At 45.6% G+C, this 21,003-nt stretch overlaps 1 protein-coding gene across 1 annotated transcript in view; it reads left to right on the top strand.

Moving 5' to 3' along the window:
• Positions 1-21,003, top strand: part of LOC126094882 (lipase 3-like) — a 73,433-nt gene that overhangs the window by 51,498 nt on the left and 932 nt on the right. The window contains exons 8-9 of the mRNA XM_049909519.1: positions 667-751; positions 12,563-12,705. Coding sequence (XP_049765476.1) covers positions 667-751; positions 12,563-12,705 — 228 coding nt within the window. The remainder of the gene's footprint in view (positions 1-666; positions 752-12,562; positions 12,706-21,003) is intronic.

A 21,003-nucleotide genomic window follows, 5' to 3' on the forward strand; every position in this document is an offset into this window, starting at 1 on the left:
TCTCTCTAATTTAGAAAGTTTGGAGCATTATGGGCAAGGCACTCCAACCGGCTCGAGATTTTGATAATCTTACGCGCCAAATGGCTGAATGTTGCACGATATCCTTCGGGATGACATTCTATAACTTCTTTCATAAGGTTTCAGAAGAGCAGCAATGCGTTTATTGACTTGCTCAATTTGTGAAGCTCTTTCTCTTGAATAAATCACAAAAAATTTTCTGAAATTTTAATCATTTGTTTGTCTCTTCAGGTCTTAAAGTTTATAAAGCACTTAAAGGCGTAGACTCGAAAAAATTGTAAGTGCAGCACAAATCACAATCTCATGTCTAGCAACAACAACAAACTGCATAAAATGGTGGAAACTGCTCATGGCGCTATCTAGTGCACTTTCCTTGACTCTAAAATCGGTAGCTAGACTGAAGCGCTGGTTGAAAATCGACATGTTTTCGTAGCTACACAATCCACTATTTACGACACATATCCTTATTCTTATTGGGCATGTCATAGTTCTTGGTGCAGGAAAACGTTCCAGGGTAATGTCTGTCTGAGTAACATGCCGGTAACGAAAATGTGGAACAGTTGAATCTACGAAGTGCATTAAACAGGAAACAACCGAAACCTGAAACAATGACGACTGAAGTAAAGACGTATTTTTCTACTGTTGCAGACTATGCTCCCAGTAATCCTGTCACACACACCCGGTGGTGCCTCCAGCAAACAGTTCATCCACTACGGTCAAGAAATCAAAAGCGGTGAGTACCTTGTGCTCTTCATCAGAGATAAGTCACTAAACAAGTTGTAAAGTGGAAAGTGGACGGCGATAATCTAGCAGTAATTCTGAAAGCTTTATTTTGACCAGCCACGTCTGGGAATGATTTGTGTTGCTTATTTCTCATATTTGAACCATAAAGATTGCGATACGGATCACACTGATGTAAGTGACAATCTAACAAATAGAAGTTACGTTGATTTATTACTACGAAGGACGAGACAAAACAATGAATTCACTTATATGAGTAACTAATTCCTCGAAATTAAACTTCACAAAACAATATTGTGAATTATCGTGCATGTGACTAAAAACTGGTTGCGGATCGAATACTATTAAACGCGAAATATCTTTGCGTTCGCTACAAGAAGCGAAAGATACAGAAGACTTTCTATTAATGGTAGCCACTGCCTGGATGTATCATTTTGAAGACGAAACCGTTTCAACTGTAAGTACTTTATTTATAAGAACGACCAGTATCGCAGCGTTATAGCCGCATCATCAGGTGCAATAAAATCAAGTCATGTTCTGATCAAAAAAGAGAACTGGATGACCCAGTGTTCATAGTCAGGAACTTTTCGCTATGTAGCGGACGTCAATTATAAAACAGTATCAAACAACACAGAACCCTCTCGTGTTGCGCTCTCATGATAACAGGAGTTCTCAGTACCTGGTGGGCTAACGGATCCCCGTATACCGAGAAAGTGATCACAAACCTGCCGTATATGATCATCTGCGAAATTACGTAAAATTAATCTACACCGGTCCCTTATTTACTACCGCAAGCGCTCGCACTGGCTGTGTAATAACAGGCTGCATGACTTCCTCGGTATACTGAGGCCCGTTAGTTTACCAGGCACTGGTAGTCCTGGTATCACGGAAGCGTATCATGGGACGTTCTGTGTTGTTTTATGCCATTTTATAAATGTCCGCTACACAGCGAAAAATTGCTGGCTATGAACATTGAATTACCCCACGCTTCTTTTAATCAGAACATGACTTGATTTTATTGCATCTGATGAAGTAGATATAATGATGCGTAACCGGTTTGCTTCAAATAAAGTACTTACAGTAGAAGCGGTTTTGTCTTCTATGCACAAATCCATTGCCAGAGATGCAGTTCAACGTACATGTGTAGATGAACTATGAAAATAATTCGCTTTCCGGAATGAAAAGCAACAGCTTATATTTATATAATGTTTTTATTTAAAGTTACTATTCTGACTTTTCATGCGTACTGTCAGATTTTCATGATGATGAACTTATCCGCAGATGAAACCGGTCACTAAAAATGTCAAAAGCCATACAAGATGATCAACATTAATATAAAAGAGTAACACGGGATGCTCATTTCGAGAAACTGCGTGTCAAATACTGCAAAGCTCCCAGTGGGGAAGACATCTTGCCGTGTGATACATGTGAAATTCATAAAACGTAGTCATCTACGTTTCCCAGCGACCGACGACTACGAGGCTGCTTGGTTTAGTAAGCATTCATCCTTCACAACAGTAAGGGCTGTTCAGTGGTATGGCGCGAACCTACGTCGGGTTCTTGGAGAACTCTTATCCTTGACGGAAAAGATGCAATAGAGAATTGTCTTGATGAGCGGGGCAGATCTAACGCTGGATGCCGCAGACGGATAAATCGAGCACACATGATATGTTAGCGTATCCCTCTATGGTATGCCTGTGACAGAAAAATGAAGGCTGGTGTTTCTATGGGAATCCACGTAAACCTTTTATTAAGATAACAAAGTAAGCCTTAACCGTTCTCTTCGAGGTACTCACGCTCTGATATCTATATATGTCAATATACAATGAAGTGACAAAAGTCATGGGAAAGAAATATGAACATATACAGATGGCGGTAGCATCACGTACCCAAGGTATATAAGAGCAGGGTATTGGTGGAGCTGTCGTTTCTTCTCAGGTGATTCGTGTGAAAAGGTTTTCTCCGTGATTACGGCCGCACGACAGGACTTAACAGACTTTGAACGATGAATGGTAGTTGGAGATAGACTCACGGAACATTCCCTTTCGTAAATCATTAGGGAATCCAATATTCCGAGATCAACAGTGCCAAGAGTGTGCCGAGAATACCAAATTTCAGGCGTTACCTCTCACCAAGGTCAACACAGCGGCCGACGGCTTTCGTTTAACGACCGAGAGCAGCTGCGTTTGCGTAGAGTTGTCAGTGCTAAGATACAGACAACACTGTGTGAGATAACCGAGGAAATCAATGTGGGGTGTACGACGAACGTATCCGTCAGGACAGTGCGGCGAAATTTGACGTTAATGGGCTATGGCAGCAGATGGCTGAAGTGAGTACCTTTGCTGACAGTACAAAATCACCTGCAACGCCCCTCCTGACCATATGGATTGGATCCTAGACGACTGGAAAACTACATCCTGGTCAGATCAGTCCCGATTTCAGTTGGTAAGAGCTGACGGTAAGGTTAGTGTGTGGTGCAGGCCACACGAAGCCATGGACCAAGTTGTCAACAAGGGACTGTACAAGCTGATGGTGGGTCCATAATAGCGTTTGCTGTGTTTACGTAGGATGGGCTGGGAGCTGAACCGATCATTGCCTGGAAATTGTTATGCCTGGCTGGTTGGAGACCATTTGAAGCCATTCATGGACTGCGCGTTCCCAAACAACGATGCCATGTCATCAGGCCACAGCTGTTCGTGGTTGGTTTGAAGAACATTCTGCACAATTCGAATGAACGATTTGGCAACCAAGATCTCCCGAATTGACTCCCATCGTACGTTTATGGGAAATATCCGAGAGGTTAATTCGTGCACAACATCCTGCAACTGCAACACTTTCGCAAATATCAACGCTTCTGCAGAGGACTTCCAACGACCTCTTGCGTCCATGACACGTCGAGTTGTTGCACTACGTCGAGCAAAAGGAGGTCCGACACTATATTAGGAATTATCCCATGACTCTTGTCACCTCAGTGTAAATTTATAACTTTTAACGTCACAAAATCCATATCTAGTAAAATTAATATACAAACCCATTCAATTGGAGGGATGAGCCTGTTGCTTTACTGGCAGATTATCAGTATTTGACTCCAGTTTATTTAGGTTCAAGCTTAAATCCGCTCTCTCAGTAATTTCCAGTTTGTTGATTTTTTATTTTTTATTTTTTTATTTTCCCTCCGAAGATTTGCCCAATGACTGGATTCGACGGAGTCTAGCTGTTATCTTCGGTTCCTCTGGAAATAATATTATGTGCATTAGTCGCATAAACATAACGAGAGCACTCTCCAATTATAAAACAAAAGTGCCGTAATTGGAGTGTGTTCTCGTTGTGTTTGTGCGAACCATGCACAATATTATTGTTTGCAGATGATCCGAAGATGACATCTAGACTCTGTCGAAACTGGTCATTGAGGAAGCAAAATAAAAAATATAAAAACATCTTAGCTGCTAAATATTCTTATTTACCAAATATCAGGTCGCCCACGCCAACATATCAGGACATTTAAATGTTGAACGTCGGTGGGAACGTCATCATTCTGGCACTCTGTGACAAACTGGGAAACTGTAAAAATTCCCCCCCATCCAATGTCTTGCTTCATTACTTTAATTCTGGTAAGAGATACCTGAAATGATTCGCAAATTTACACTGCTCCTTGGTACTACAAGTTAACGGCGTCACATTTAATAAACATAGCTATTAGATAAGAAATATATGGTATCCACTTGATTGAATTTTCTTCTAAAATTATATCTTAATCACCCAAAAACTCTCAAACAATCGAAAAAAGTGAGAGAAATCTTGTCAGTCGTAAGCGTTTTGACAGCCAGCGTACTTCAATGTAAAGAAGTACTCGATCTTAGTTCTCGTCATTTTTTACACGTAACTACAGAAGTAACCTAAAGTTCAACGCGTTGCTTCGAATTTTGTTTACTGCAATAATGAGAAACTAAAGAGATTGATGCGAGCTGCCGCTCAGATTTTTAGCAACGAAACGTTATCTATGGCTGACTCAACTTATTGTGAACACACAGGGTACTTTTTGTTATAAATGGCTCACAAATCCACGATAGCGCCCAAATATGGCATATGTTGTATCCTCGACAAGAATCACTTTTCCCCTGAAATAATCCTTCGAAACATTATGTATTGTTATTTTATCCACGTTGCTCTTGTCAGCAGCCTTAATGATAGTTGGTGAAGGACGCAACCAGGCACAAATACTTTTCAAATGTTTTATTTTAGTGCCTTAAACGGTTTCCGGCAACCATGTCCATTTTCAGATTGCTAACGTTTTTAGTTACACAAATGTTTTGACCAACAGCATGTCATCTGCTCCCACAAAGTAGATGATTTGTTTTGTTGTGGTCCATGTGGTTTTCCAGGTCGATGTATATATTGTTGAATTCCACACAGCACACATACTGTAAATAACATGCTATAGCAGACTTCATAATTTTCTTAATGTTAGTGTTGAGCGTAACACATATGCTACACAATTGGTGTTTTTGTTTGCATTTTAAATCATCAAACAAACGTCGGACGAAGTACCCGAGACAGAAGTCAAGAGGAATTTTGTCAACAATTTTGTACTACGCCTCTACAGGGAGGAGATCTGTAGAGTGTACCGACGCCTTGATCAACGACGGAAGAAGAAAGCGCGATTGATGTCCTCTCTCGCCTTTCTGTCGCGGTGCCGGGATGAAGGAACCACTTTGAAGTTTTCAAAATGTAAGCGTCTATTCACTACAGTCCAAGCACATCGTATCTACGACAGAATGGAACGAGCTTTACTTCGTGAGTGAATTCATGTAACACAGAGATATTTGGCATGAACGCATGAGGAATTTTTGCACATTTTCTGTCAGCTAAGTAGCAGAATGCATCGAAACGACTGGGACAAGATCGACAGCATCACTCACAGTCGCATCCGGAACGAAAACGAGCGCTACACTAAAACCACAGAAGAAAAAGTTTGCAAGACGCCGGAAGCAGACTGACAAGGTGATGTCACGGACAGTAGCCAACCTCACTGAACAACTAACCAAAGAGAAACAGCCTGTCGTTCAAACCGGTGGGAATTTCGCTATCATCCCCAGAACTATACCTATGGAGGACATCTTTGCTAGTAACGAAGCGATCATTCGGACCCTTTCTAATGACCGAGCGAGGTGGCGCAGTGGTTAGCACATTGGACTCGCATTCGGGAGGACGACGGTTCAATCCCGCGTCCGGTCGTCCTAATATAGGTTTTCCGTGATTTCCCTAAATCGCTTCAGGCAAATGCCGGGAAGGTTCCTTAGAAAGGGCACGGCCGATTTCCTTCCGCATCCTTCCCTAATCCGAGCTTGCGCTCCGTCTCTGACGACCTCGTCGTCGACGGGACGTTAAACAGTAACCTCCTCCTCCTCCTCTTTCTAATGAAAGAGCAGAGGAAATACGGTTGAAACAGCTAGGATACTACGCCGAACAAAAGCACCACCTTGCCGTCTGAAAAAAGAAGAGGTACAAGCTATCAACAGTGTTAACGCCGACAAGAGTATATTGGTAATGCCTGCCTATAAGGGAAATGCGACCATCGTAATGAAGACCGAAGATTATGAGCAGAAGATCCGAGACCTATTAGATCCGACGACGTACCGAAAACTAAGCGTAAATCCGATGAAGCGGATCACACGGAACACGAATCGGTTAATCAAGGAGTCTTAATCAAGGCGTCTCATGCAGAGGAACCTGCGCAACACAGAAGCCCTACCATCTCGGCTGTATGGATTACCAAAGATTCACAGAAGAATGTCCCATAAGACCTATTGTTATCGCTCTTGGTTCACCGACGTATAAATTGGCAAACTCTTGACCTTTCTGCTCCAGCAGCACGTGGGGAAGACTGACACATACATAAAGGACTCAGGATGTTTCACTGAGAAGCTGTAGAAAATAAAACTTGGACCAAATGACATCCTGGTCAGCTTATATGTTATTTGTTTACCAAGGTGACACTCAGTGACACTCAGGACCATTTCAGTTGCATTTTCCCGCAAGACGTCAACTTTCACGCACGTCTCACCATGAGCTATTTCACGTGGAATGGCAACTTCTACGAACATCTGGAAGGCGTCGCCATGGGTAATCTCTTAGCCCAGTTATGTCCAACTTCTGCACGGAGCATTTCGAAGCACAGACACTGGATTTGGCACCTTGTAAACCAAAGATGCGGTACACATACGTCGATGATACCTTTGCTGTGTGGAACCATGGATAGGATCAGTTCAGTGACATCCGAAGACACTTGAACAGCCTCCATGCCAACATAAAACTTCCGTGGAAGTAGAAAAACTACCCTTTCTAGATGTGCTAATCACAAGGGATGGTGAAGGGACACAGCGTGCATCGAAAACCGTCGCACACGAACCGATACCTTCACAAACTGTAAATCACCACTAGAGCAAGAAAAGAGGCATCATTATTACGTTCGTAACGCGAGCAACACGAATATGTGAGCCGCAGCACCTCAGACGTGAGATGCAACAACTGGAAACCGTTCTGAGGAGCAATGGGTACTTCACTAGTTATATCATAAGTGTAACTCGCCGAAGTGACACATCGGAAAAAGAATTGTCGTGTACAGCCTTTCTGTCATACATTGCCAGAGTGACGGACAGAATCGTCCGAATATTGTTCACACACGGAGTAAACACTATTTATAAACCGACAAAGAAGATCAAAAAGTGTCTCAGATCGGGAAAGGATAAAAGGGACCCACTTGCAATGTCGTTAAATACCGCATAAGATTCGCATGCGGAAAAGGTTTTGTTGGAATGAGTGGATGATCAATCAACACCAAACTCACAGAACATAAATGACATTGCAAGTTTTGGCAGTGGAGAAATCGGCCGTTGGAGAGCACGCGCTATGTGAAGCCGACCACATAGTAAAATTGACCGACGCGGAGGTTCTGGTTGGAGATAAAAGCTACAACATCCGCTTGTTCAGAGAAGCTATAGAAATACACAAACATGATAACAGCTTGAAGAAGAAAGAAGAAAGCCTCAAGGCGAACGGATCCGGCATTCCCATGCTGGAGCGAACGACCGTTGCAGATAGCAAGAGGAGAACCGCGCCGGAAATGACCACGGAAAAGCCATTGGAAACTGGCGCGCCAGGTATATACAGTCTGCTGCCGCGAGCTCGACAGCAATGGAGGTTGAAGCATTGACAATGCAGCCACTCTAGCTGATGAAGCGTCAGAAAAACCATCAGACGAACGTTGGTCAAAGAATCCGAGGCAGAAGCCAAAAGCAGTTTGTCAACAAGAGGTCAAGAAAGCCTTTCGCGCACTAAAAGTCCACTATTTGATCGAAAATATCCGGACACCTATTAGTGGGCATTAATATCAGAAGTCTCCACCATTCACCTTTATGACGCTTAAACTCTGCTCGGGACAATTTACAAATGTGGAGGAAAGGCAGCCCAATCTTCTTCAACAGCCTAAACCAGAAAGGGCGTTGACGTTGGATGCAGCGGTCCGAGAGAAGTCGGAGCTCTAACTGATCACAAGGTTGTTCCACTGGGTTCATATCGGGACTCTGGGCAAGCCAGTGCATGTTGTTATTCACAAACCATGGCCTCATTGACGTTGCTTTTAGACTAGGTGCTTTTTTCTGCTGATGCAATCATTGTCTACAAACGGTTCCTCCACAGTACACAGTACATAATACTGTAAAATGTTCTTATTCTTCTGTATTTGGCGTTTTGAAGTACAGTCTGTGGAACACACCATAACCACAATAAAAAGAAACGTACTCTAATACCACCTCCTCCATACTTCAGTGCTGGCAGCACACATTAAGGTAAGTAAAGTTGTTCAGAAATTCGCCAATCCTAGGCCATTCCACCACACTGCTACAGGGCAAAGCGCAATTCATCACCCAAAATCACTCGTTTCCTGTCATCGAATGTCCAGTAGTGTCGCTCTTTACACCCACCTAAAGCATCGCTTAGCATTGGCTACAGAAACTTTTAGTTTGCAGTCAGCTCCTCGACCATTGTATCCCATTATTTTTAATCCTCTATCGACAGGCACTGTGCAAACACGAGCGATGGCAGTAGTGTGGAAGTCACGACTGATACTTTTCACTGATTTCATGAGAGTTTCTTACAACTATCCTCTGCAGTGCTTGATCGTAAGGAGGTTTGCCTGGTCTCGTTTTTGCCGTGGTAGATCCTTCATGATGTCTCTTCACAGCCGCATAACCAACCGTCGAGCTGATCAGCTTTAGAAGGGTTAAAACGACCCTCTTTGTTACTCAGGACACATCAAATAATTATTCCAATTTCGAAATCATTGAGCTCACCTGACATTCTTCTGTTACTGCTTCTCGATTGTCAACACAAAACTCCCGCCTCATTTTATACCTGCGGGATCGAACCTTATGATCTCTAGTGGTCAGTTCCGTAACACATAATGCTGTCCGGATACTTTTCGTGCCGGCTTGTGTGGCCGAGCGGTTCTAGGCGCTTCAGTCTGGAACCGCGCGACCACTACGGTCGCACGTTCGAATGCTGCCTCGGGCATGGATGTGTGTGAGGTCCGTAGGTTAATAAGGTTTAAGTAGTTCTAAGTTCTAGGGGACTGACGACCTCAGATGTTAAGTCCCATAGTGCTCAGATCCATTTGAATCTTTTCGTGAGAAAGTGTAAGTTCTCCACGGATTACGCCTTCCTGATGGGCCTGCGGCCCATGGTCAAAGCGAATTGAAGAGCGGGTGAGTGTAACTGAACCCCACAGGCAACGTGTCTCCTTGTTACGACAAGCTTCCAGCTGTCCCCGACTCGTTCAGCTAGTCATGACTGACATTAGTCGGATTTTCACTTCTCTCTCATGTCAAAAACAGTAGGTCATCGTTAATACGGTTAATGGCATAATACGAGGGGCTTTCCATAAATAATGGAACACATTTTTCCTGAAAGTAGGTTGATTTTATTCGGGATTCCAGTACGCCACGTTATTCCCCCATTCTCTCTGCTACAATATCCTATTTTTCAGCTTTATCTCCGTTCATTGCGACGGCCTTAAATCACTTTAGTTTGTTGGGTTGGGTTGTTTTGGGGAGGAGACCAAACAGCAAGGTCATCGGTCTCATCGTATTAAGGAAAGATGGGGAAGGAAGTCGGCCCTGCCCTTTCAAAGGAAGCATCCCGGCATTTACCTGCAGCGATTTAGAGAAATCGTGGAAAACCAAAATTAGAATGGCCGGACGCGAGTCCAGTGTGCTAACCACTGCACCACATCGCTCTGTCGCCTGAGCCCGACTGCCTCTACGTACACATGGTACAACTCTACTGGTCGAAGTCGGAGCCAAAGTCTTTCTGCATGAATAACCTCCTCATCATCCACGTACTGCTTCCCGTGTGGTGCGTCCTTCATTGGGCCAAACAGATGAAAGGAAGGTGCGAGAACCTGGCTGTATAGTGGATAAGAAAGAACAGTCCTATGACGTTTTGTGAGCTCCTCTAGGGTCCGCAGACATGCGCCATGGAGAAGAAAAAGATCGTTTGCATTCTCGTGGTGACGAATACTCTGCAGGAGTCACAGCTGTGTGCTGTCGTCCGCGATTTTGTTGCGATGATGACCGACGTCTTGGCCAACGACTCACCGTGCTTTTGCCCACTGCCAGGTCTCTGTAAAGATTCTGCAAGCGCCTAGGAATATCTGCGATGTCTTGGTTTTCCGTCAAAGAAACTCAGTGACAGCTCTCTGCTTGAAACGCATCTCCGTTACTGACGCCACTTTGAATGTTATGTGCAATAACGCCACCTATCGCAACTTCATGAAACTATAGGAACTGAACTGGGAGTGTTCCACGATGTTCAAAATGGTTCAAATGGCTCTGAGCACTATGGGACTTAACATCTCAGGTCATCAGTCCCATAGAACTTAGAAATACTTAAACCTAACTAGCCTAAGGACATCACACACATCCATGCCCGAGGCAGGATTCGAACCTGCGACCGTATCGGTTGCGCGATTCCAGACTGTAGCGCCTAGAACCGCTCGGCCACCCCGGCCGGCCTGTATTAAGTATCTCGTCCACTGTAATTGGGCAAAGAATGGTTCTGTCAATTGTTTTCTATATACTTTTGGTTTCAATTTCTTCATGCGATTACGTGAATATTATAAAAATGGATTCAGGGATGCATGTATGTATGTATGTTCCACATATCCTCCTAAACCAATGGACCGATTTGAACTAAACTTGGCATACATATCATTTATTGTCTGTAAAGAATTGCTGTGGGAGTAAGAACCACCTACCTATCAAACGGTTGAGGGGGGGGGGGGGGTGAGATGGGATAAAGACTGTAGCCCACTACCCGCAAATACACATATTTCATTTATACAACATTTCAAAACAAGAGCACTTAGTGACTTGCAACAAACTACGCATAATCTCAAACCCTTAAGAAACCCTTTTTCTCGCCGGCAACCCCCGCAAAATGATGAAAGGAAAAGTTTATCGCTTACTACATATTCGCTGCTCATGCAGGAAAACTTCCGCCAGAGGTATGACTTTTTAATTTATTACTTTATTTACTATTCGCAACATATTTTATGAACAGTATTCGCATATACCACTGAATTCACCAGCAAAATTATATCATTATACAACACATGGCTCAGGTGATATGAACTCGTAAACACTAAGATGTGTGAAAACTGCAACATTAGGCATGATATTTTATTTATTATTTCTTTACTATTAACACTATTCGCAAGAGATTTCGCAGGCATCATCCACAAATGCCACTGAATATACCTACAACAATACATCACTGTGCGACACATATTTCGGGTGATATGACGTCCTAAACGTTGAGCTTCCTGAAAATGAAACTGCAAGTCGGAATTCGCTACATATACATCTGAGATATATGTATAAAGACGTTACACATACAGTGTGTTAAATATATGTGACATGTCCGTAAGCGGGCAAAGTGATGGGTGAAACACTGCTTCTAAACCCTGATTGATTTCAGTCAGATTTAGCACATATACTAATTACTAAGAAAGGAAACAGTTGTGGTGGTAAGAACCAGCAGCCTCCTGTTGGGGTGGAGGTGATAACTGGGATGGAGGAAGAGGTGCACAGACAGAGAGGGGGAGGAGGAGATGGACAAATACAGGGAAAGGAGGACATGAACAAAGGTTGGTGGAGGAGCAGATGGGCAGAGTGAGGAGGAAGGAAGAGGTTTACAGAGGAAGGAAAGAGGAGGCGATGTACAGAAACAAGGGGGAAAGGGAGAGGTGGGTGGAGAGAGGAGGAGTAGAAGACGGACAGCAAAGGGGTAGGATAGAATATGCAGGGAAAATAAGAGGAGAAGGGAGAAGGTCAGAGGAATGAACAGCAAGAAGGGTGAGGAGCAAATGGACACAGAGGAAGGGGGGGGGGAGATGGACAGAGAGAGGGGAAATAGGAGATGGGCGAACAGGAGGTAGGAAGAAATGGGCAGACGAGAATTTACCAAGTGGACACGGGATGAGAAAATGGAGCGAGAGAGGAGGGCGGAATAGATGCACAGAGACAGGGCAGGAGAGGATGGACAGAGAGTTGCGGTGGAGGAGGTGGACAGAAAGGTGGTTGGAGGAGATGAGTGGCTAGAGAGGGAGGAGAAGAGGAGATTGGAAGAAAGAGGGGAAAGAAGGAGATGGACTAATAGGATATTCGAATACATACATACCCGTTCACTGCCAGGCGATCAGCTAGTGCCATTACAATAATGTTGTTTCAAACACGCTTTGTTACAGGCCATTTCCGGCAGTACGACTTCGGTGCATTCGGCAACCTGCAGAAGTACGGCAGCTTCTGGCCGCCAGACTACGACCTGACCAAGATCACTGCCAAAGTGGTTCTCCTGTACAGCAGCAACGACTGGCTAGCGGCTGTGAAGGTAAACACTAACTATAGCCCAATGAAACCGCTGATGACCTCTTATACATTATTCCATTTATCCTTACTGATTGTTTGATGCTACTGAAAAGTGAAATGATGCTTTATTGAATATTTTAGTTAGTTTTTAGAAATGCCTATAACAAATCTTCGAGAATACCTAAGAATTTATCTTTTAGTTGATTGTCGATCACCGCAACCACACTTTGGTGCTGTGGCGAGCGTTCATAGCTTGTTACGGTTAAAAGGGCTTTTAAATAAATGATGTCATTTCGTTTGACCCATTTACACTCCTGGAAATTGAAATAAGAACACCGTGAATTCATTGTCGCAGGAAGGGGAAACTTTATTGACAAATTCCTGGGGTCAGATACATCACATGAACACACTGACAGAACCACAGGCACATAGACACAGGCAACAGAGCATGCACAATGTCGGCACTAGTACAGTGTATATCCACCTTTCGCAGCAATGCAGGCTGCTATTCTCCCATGGAGACGATCGTAGAGATACTGGATGTAGTCCTGTGGAACGGCTTGCCATGCCATTTCCACCTGGCGCCTCAGTTGGACCAGCGTTCGTACTGGACGTGCAGACCGCGTGAGACGACGCTTCATCCAGTCCCAAACATGCTCAATGGAGGACAGATCCGGAGATCTTGCTGGCCAGGGTAGTTGACTTACACCTTCTAGAGCACGTTGGGTGGCACGGGATACATGCGGACGTGCATTGTCCTGTTGGAACAGCAAGTTCCCTTGCCGGTCTAGGAATGGTAGAACGATGGGTTCGATGACGGTTTGGATGTACCGTGCACTATTCAGTGTCCCCTCGACGATCACCAGTGGTGTACGGCCAGTGTAGGAGATCGCTCCCCACACCATGATGCCGGGTGTTGGCCCTGTGTGCCTCGGTCGTATGCAGTCCTGATTGTGGCGCTCACCTGCACGGCGCCAAACATGCATACGACCATCATTGGCACCAAGGCAGAAGCGACTCTCATCGCTGAAGACGACACGTCTCCATTCGTCCCTCCATTCACGCCTGTCGCGACACCACTGGAGGCGGGCTGCACGATGTTGGGGCGTGAGCGGAAGACGGCCTAACGGTGTGCGGGACCATAGCCCAGCTTCATGGAGACGGTTGCGAATGGTCCTCGCCGATACCCCAGGAGCAACAGTGTCCCTAATTTGCTGGGAAGTGGCGGTGCGTTCCCCTACGGCACTGCGTAGGATCTACGGTCTTGGCGTGCATCCGTGCGTCGCTGCGGTCCGGTCCCAGGTCGACGGGCACGTGCACCTTCCGCCGACCACTGGCGACAACATCGATGTACTGTGGAGACCCCACGCCCCACGTGTTGAGCAATTCGGCGGTACGTCCACCCGGCCTCCCGCATGCCCACTATACGCCCTCGCTCAAAGTCCGTCAACTGCACATACGGTTCACGTCCACGCTGTCGCGGCATGCTACCAGTGTTAAAGACTACGATGGAGCTCCGTATGCCACGGCAAACTGGCTGACACTGACGGCGGCGGTGCACAAATGCTGCGCAGCTAGCGCCATTCGACGGCCAACACCGCGGTTCCTGTTGTGTCCGCTGTGCCGTGCGTGTGATCATTGCTTGTACAGCCCTCTCGCAGTGTCCGGAGCAAGTATGGTGGGTCTGACACACCGGTGTCAATGTGTTCTTTTTTCCATTTCCAGGAGTGTATATCGTACACCTCTTTATGTGAAATTTAAGAACACAGATTTTCAAGGGAAATAATCTTTTATGCAAGCCAGTCGATTCATTTGCTAACAACAATTTCACTTAAACATTACACCTTGTAATCTTTCAGGTTAACTGAAACAATTTTCAACCTTCAACTAATTATCTCTCCACTAGCTCGATCGTGTGAAAGAGCCCGTCTCTGAAACAAATCATCTCGGATGGAAGTCTGTCAAAAACCTCTTTGGAAGGAAGATTCTAGCGCGGAAAGTATCAGTGCCAGTGCTCAGCAGTTCTAGAGCTTGCGTGGCTAGAATACGGTTGCATCCGTTTTGGTTTCTTCTTTTGATTCCTTGTAATTAGTAATTTCAGTATCGAGACCTTGTTTTATCTTCATTCTTTCAGTTGTGTAGTTACTTCTAATAGTAATCTCACTCTAATTTTATGTTTCTCTCTGAGTACTTTGGTCTGAAGTATATATTCTGATATTAGGCAAACCTATTTAGTGGAGAGCAAATGAAGCATGTGGTTGTTATGAGTATAGAGGCAATTGGTTGGTGTCCACTGTAGAAGCTGTGCTGGGTACAGCTGATGGCTTATTGGCTGTTAACATGGAGTGGATCTGTGTTGAGACATCTCCGATAGAACGTGCCTCTGCCGTGTCTTTGCTTTTGGGTGCACATTAGAGCACTGCATTTGCATGGCGAAACCGAGAAAGCAGCGTTCGTTACCACGCGACATGACTCACATTCACGTGGATGAGCACTCGCCAGGCGTAACCGGACAATCGTGCGTCACAAGGCAGTGCGAGGTGTAGGGAAAGAGCACAGAGCCTGCGTACAGTGCGGGCTATATGGGTATCCGAGTGGGCGCGAAGAATAGTCACCACGACCACGCCTCCTCTGCCAAATATCAGCAGCGAAAGTTTTCTATCACCAGGATTCGACCCTGTCTACCTCTAAGTCGAGTGCCACCGCACAGCTATGCGTCTGCAACCTCGGCCATGGAGGTGTGTAGATAGTTTGTCCTAACTCTCGAAGAGACCTCACATCCTCACAGATGTTAGGAGTTTTAGACGTAAAATTTCGAAGACAACACTTGGGGAGCGATTTCAAGTGCCATGACCATATAAAATGAAGTTTTCAAAGGGAGGAAATGTTATTCACTTTCTGCCAGTTCAATCTGTTTAGTCTAGGATTGTTACATCGTAGAATTAATAGAAGTTATAAGAAAGATCCAGAAGATCGACAGAGAAGAGAAGCACGTCTAGTTACTGATTCACTTTTGTTTCACGGGGATATTAATACCAAGTCAATGGCAAACGTTGCAAGACAAGCGATATACGTTACACAGAGAGGTTTTTCCTGTTCAAAGTCAGAAGTCCGATATTGCACGCCTTATGAAAGAGTTAATCAGTGGGTAAATTCTCCAACATTATGTCCAAATATTGTACTGACGGTAAACTTAGATAAATTCAAGATCACACGCCTTGCCGGCATCCGTTACTTCCACTCACGTATTAGGGGACGGAATAGAAAACGATTGTAGTATTTTAGCGCTGGGGAAAGAAATCGTCCGTGCCCTTTCAAAGGAACCATCCTGAAATTGAGCTGGAGTGATTTACGGAAATCACTGACAAGCAACCCCTTGAGTGCGAGGCAGCATGTTCAGTCTTTAGTAAGGCTCATTTGAAAATGTTATGTTAACATTTATGACAGGAAAACTATTACCTGCTAATGACTCACAATGTGCATCTGGAGGGCGACAGAAAATGAGTGTCGAGGAGGTGCTCAGATCAATTTCTGTGAAACGTATGTATTACACTTCACAAAATGGACACCGTCGACACACAAGAAATGTTCAAAACAAACCATTAACTTGCACCATAAATACCGAATGAAAATTGCCGCGCCACAATTTTCACAAAGGTTTGCATCAATATCTAAGGCGACGAGAACTGATGAAATGCGATGATATGCAACCAAAAGTTAAACAGTCTGCGTGGAGCTTATCGTGAAACTGACTTTAGTTTAAGGCTTACCTGCAGATGGTGCGCTAATATGTTTTGTAGGCACGGAAAAACAAATATCCAGAGGCTGAATTTGTCCAGTGGTTCCAGGTGGTATGAAATGCGATGTCACACACTTTTCAGGGGGCACAGTTTGTTCTAAAGCAGTATGACTTTTATACACAGCCCAGGAATGAAGCAAAAGCAAGTTATTTTGACCACCTATTGGCCAAAGCTGTGCTCATGCCATAGGTGTAGTTCTCTTAGGCCCATTTTCCGGCTCTTGCGTGTTTTGACGTAACTATTCCATACTGTCCTTGGAAGAACACGTATAGGAGAAAGAATCGTAGGGGACAGAGCACCTCCAACTTCTCGGAGCACAAGAAATAACTTTCCAATTCATAATCCTGATTAACATTCGGCGTAATTGTACACTACTGCCCATTAAAATTGGTACACCACGAAGATGACGTGCTAAAGACGCGAAATTTAACCGACATTAGCATATCACATTATCTTCTTCCTGTGATATGCAAATGATTAGCTTTTCAGAGCATTCACACAAGGTTGGCGCCAGTGGCGACACCTACAACATGCTCACATGAGGAAAGTTTCCAACCGATTTCTCATACACGAACAGCAGTTGACCAGCGTTGCCTGGTGAAACGTTGTTGTGATTCCTCGTGTAAGGAGGAGAAATGCGTACTATCGCGTTTCCGACTTTGATAAAGGTCGTATCGCGACATTGCTGCTCGCGTTGGTCGAGATCCAATGACTGTTGGCAGAATATAGAATCGGTGGGTTCAGGAGGGTAATACGGAACGCCGTGCTGGATCCCAACGGCCTTGTATCACTAGCAGTCGAGATAACAGGCATCTTATTCGCATGGCTGTAACAGATCGTGCAGCCACGTCTCGATCCCGGAGTCAACAGATCGGGACGTTTACAAGACAACAACCATCTGCACGAACAGTTCGACGACGTTTGCAGCAGCATGGACTACCAGCTCGGAGACCATGGCTGCGGTTGCCCTTGACGCTGCATCACAGACAGGACTGCCTGCGATCGTGTACTCAACGACGAACCTGGGTGCACGAATGGCAAAAGGTCATTTTTTCGGATGAAACCAGGTTCTGTTTACAGCATCATGATGGTCGCATCTGTGTTTGGCGACATCGCGGGGAACGCACATTGGAAGCGTGTATTCGTCATCGCCATACTGGCTTATCACCCAGCATGATGGTATGGGGTGCTATTGGTTACACGTGTCGGTCACCTCTTGTTCACAATGACGGCACTTTGGACAGTGGACGTTACATTTCAGATGTGTTACGACCTGTGGCTCTACCCTTCATTCGATCCCTGCGAAACCCTACATTTCAGCAGGATAATGCACGACCGCATGTTGTAGGTCCAGTACGGGCCTTTCTGGATACAGAAAATGTTCGACTGTTGTCCTGGCCAGCACATTCTCCAGATCTCTCACCAATTGAAAAAGTCTGGTCAATGGTGGCCGAGCAACTGGCTCGTCACTATACTCCAGTCACTCCTCTTGATGAGCCGTGGTATCGTGTTGAAGCTGCATGGGCAGCAACACGCCTTCCAAGCTCTGTTTGACTCAATGCCCAGGCGTATCAAGGCCGTTATTATGGCCAGAGGTGGCTTTTCTGGGTACTGATTTCTCAGGATCTATGCACCCAAACTGCGTAAAAATGTAATCACATGTCAGTTGTAGTATAATATACACTCCTGGAAATGGAAAAAAGAACACATTGACACCGGTGTGTCAGACCCACCATACTTGCTCCGGACACTGCGAGAGGGCTGTACAAGCAATGATCACACGCACGGCACAGCGGACACACCAGGAACCGCGGTGTTGGCCGTCGAATGGCGCTAGCTGCGCAGCATTTGTGCACCGCCGCCGTCAGTGTCAGCCAGTTTGCCGTGGCATACGGAGCTCCATCGCAGTCTTTAACATTGGTAGCATGCCGCGACAGCGTGGACGTGAACCGTATGTGCAGTTGACGGACTTTGAGCGAGGGCGTATAGTGGGCATGCGGGACGCCGGGTGGACGTACCGCCGAATTGCTCAACACGTGGGGCGTGAGGTCTCCACAGTACATCGATGTTGTCGCCAGTGGTCGGCGGAAGGTGCACGTGCCCGTCGACCTGGGACCGGACCGCAGCGACGCACGGATGCACGCCAAGACCGTAGGATCCTACGCAGTGCCGTAGGGGACTGCACTGCCACTTCCCAGCAAATTAGGGACACTGTTGCTCCTGGGGTATCGCCGAGGACCATTCGCAACCGTCTCTATGAAGCTGGGCTACGGTCCCGCACACCGTTAGGCCGTCTTCCGCTCACGCCCCAACATCGTGCACCCCGCCTCCAGTGGTGTCGCGACAGGCGTGAATGGAGGGACGAATGGAGACGTGTCGTCTTCAGCGATGAGAGTCGCTTCTGCCTTGGTGCCAGTGATGGTCGTATGCGTGTTTGGCGCCGTGCAGGTGAGCGCCACAATCAGGACTGCATACGACCGAGGCACACAGGGCCAACACCCGGCATCATGGTGTGGGGAGCGATCTCCTACACTGGCCGTACACCACTGGTGATCGTCGAGGGGACACTGAATAGTGCACGGTACATCCAAACCGTCATCGAACCCATCGTTCTACCATTCCTAGACCGGCAAGGGAACTTGCTGTTCCAACAGGACAATGCACGTCCGCATGTATCCCGTGCCACCCAACGTGCTCTAGAAGGTGTAAGTCAACTACCCTGGCCAGCAAGATCTCCGGATCTGTCCCCCATTGAGCATGTTTGGGACTGGATGAAGCGTCGTCTCACGCGGTCTGCACGTCCAGCACGAACGCTGGTCCAACTGAGGCGCCAGGTGGAAATGGCATGGCAAGCCGTTCCACAGGACTACATCCAGCATCTCTACGATCGTCTCCATGGGAGAATAGCAGCCTGCATTGCTGCGAAAGGTGGATATACACTGTACTAGTGCCGACATTGTGCATGCTCTGTTGCCTGTGTCTATGTGCCTGTGGTTCTGTCAGTGTGATCATGTGATGTATCTGACCCCAGGAATGTGTCAATAAAGTTTCCCCTTCCTGGGACAATGAATTCACGGTGTTCTTATTTCAATTTCCAGGAGTGTATTTGTCCAATGAATACCGGTTTATCATCTGCATTTCTTCTTGGTGTAGCAATTTTAATGGCCAGTCGTGTATACGATTGCGTTACGGCATTGGTGTCAGATGATCCTCATACAACTGTCTTCGTGCCTCTAATTTCCAGGTTCCTTTCATATGCATTTCCACTTCAAATTCTGATAGCACGGAGATGAAAACAATTTTCTTACTGAACGGTGGGATAAGTTTATCTCATCTACATTTTGGCCGACTCTGCAATATACTGTGCATGCTCAAGTTGACGGTTTATTTGAAATTTCGTTATCCTGGGTCTTACATCTCTGTAGCAGCCAACCACTGCTTCCCCTGAAATCACTGTAATCTATGTCGCGCATTTTGACGGGCGTAACATAGGTAGCTATCATGCACATACTGTAAATTGTATTGAGTATCCTTGAAACAAGCAAACACCAGTTTTTGCAACAAGTGCGACTTTTAAACACCAGTTTTCGTAAAAAAAATCCCCTGTCCTCCCATGAATAGGCGTAGTTCTTCTTACGCTCTATACGGCCATATTGCTGCGTACTTGTTCAAAATATTTTTATCATTGTTGTTTTACTATGCTGCGGGTGGTCTTCCATGCACGGAATTATGTTTAGTTCCAACTCCTTGTACAACGATTGTTCTTTACTACGTTTCACTGGAGACGAGATCTGTGGCTCCCTGTCTGACAAGGATGACGAACAAGAGGGCTCAACACTTATTTCGGTATCACTTTCACTTTTTAAGCACGTATCTTCGTCATTGTTCTCCTCGTGTACACTGTCCGCACAGTTGAGCGTATACGACACGACGCATCCCACTGACTCATCTTGCAGAAACGCTAATATTTCATCTGCCACTTCTTTCTCATTCCGCAGAATTTCTTCTTTCCTTTCTACGTAATGCCGACTTCGGCAACTGTTGAAGACATAATGCAACGTTTGGCTTGTTTATCGTTGCCATTGCTCTGCTTTGTTTCAACACCACTAGCACTGTGGCATTGTTGTGAGTTACTAAATAGTTTAAGTGCGCTCCGAAACTTCATGCCGTGCTCACCATTAGATATTTCCAGTTCCTTCTCCTGTTGCCACTAGCAGTCGATACTGTGGTTGCAAGGTAGACAATGTGTGGGACGTCGAGTGCCGTAACATCACTGGCGTTTTGTGACCTCGCATTCAACGGGTTCCTTGTGAGGTCATAATCTGGATGGCTCGACGCGAATTTCAACCGTCGTCTTCTTGAATGCGAGACCAGTGTCGGTAACAATCGAAGGATCAAGGCGATGGTAGTGGTACTGGTACATAAAGAACTAATAGAACCCCCTGCAACGACATGGAATTTTTTGTGCAGGCTTACGGCCCAAATGCTTTAATCTACTTTACGATGCTTTTGCAAGCACT

The sequence above is a fragment of the Schistocerca cancellata genome, chromosome 8 (genome assembly GCF_023864275.1).
Source record: "Schistocerca cancellata isolate TAMUIC-IGC-003103 chromosome 8, iqSchCanc2.1, whole genome shotgun sequence".
NCBI classification, from domain to species: domain Eukaryota; kingdom Metazoa; phylum Arthropoda; class Insecta; order Orthoptera; family Acrididae; genus Schistocerca; species Schistocerca cancellata.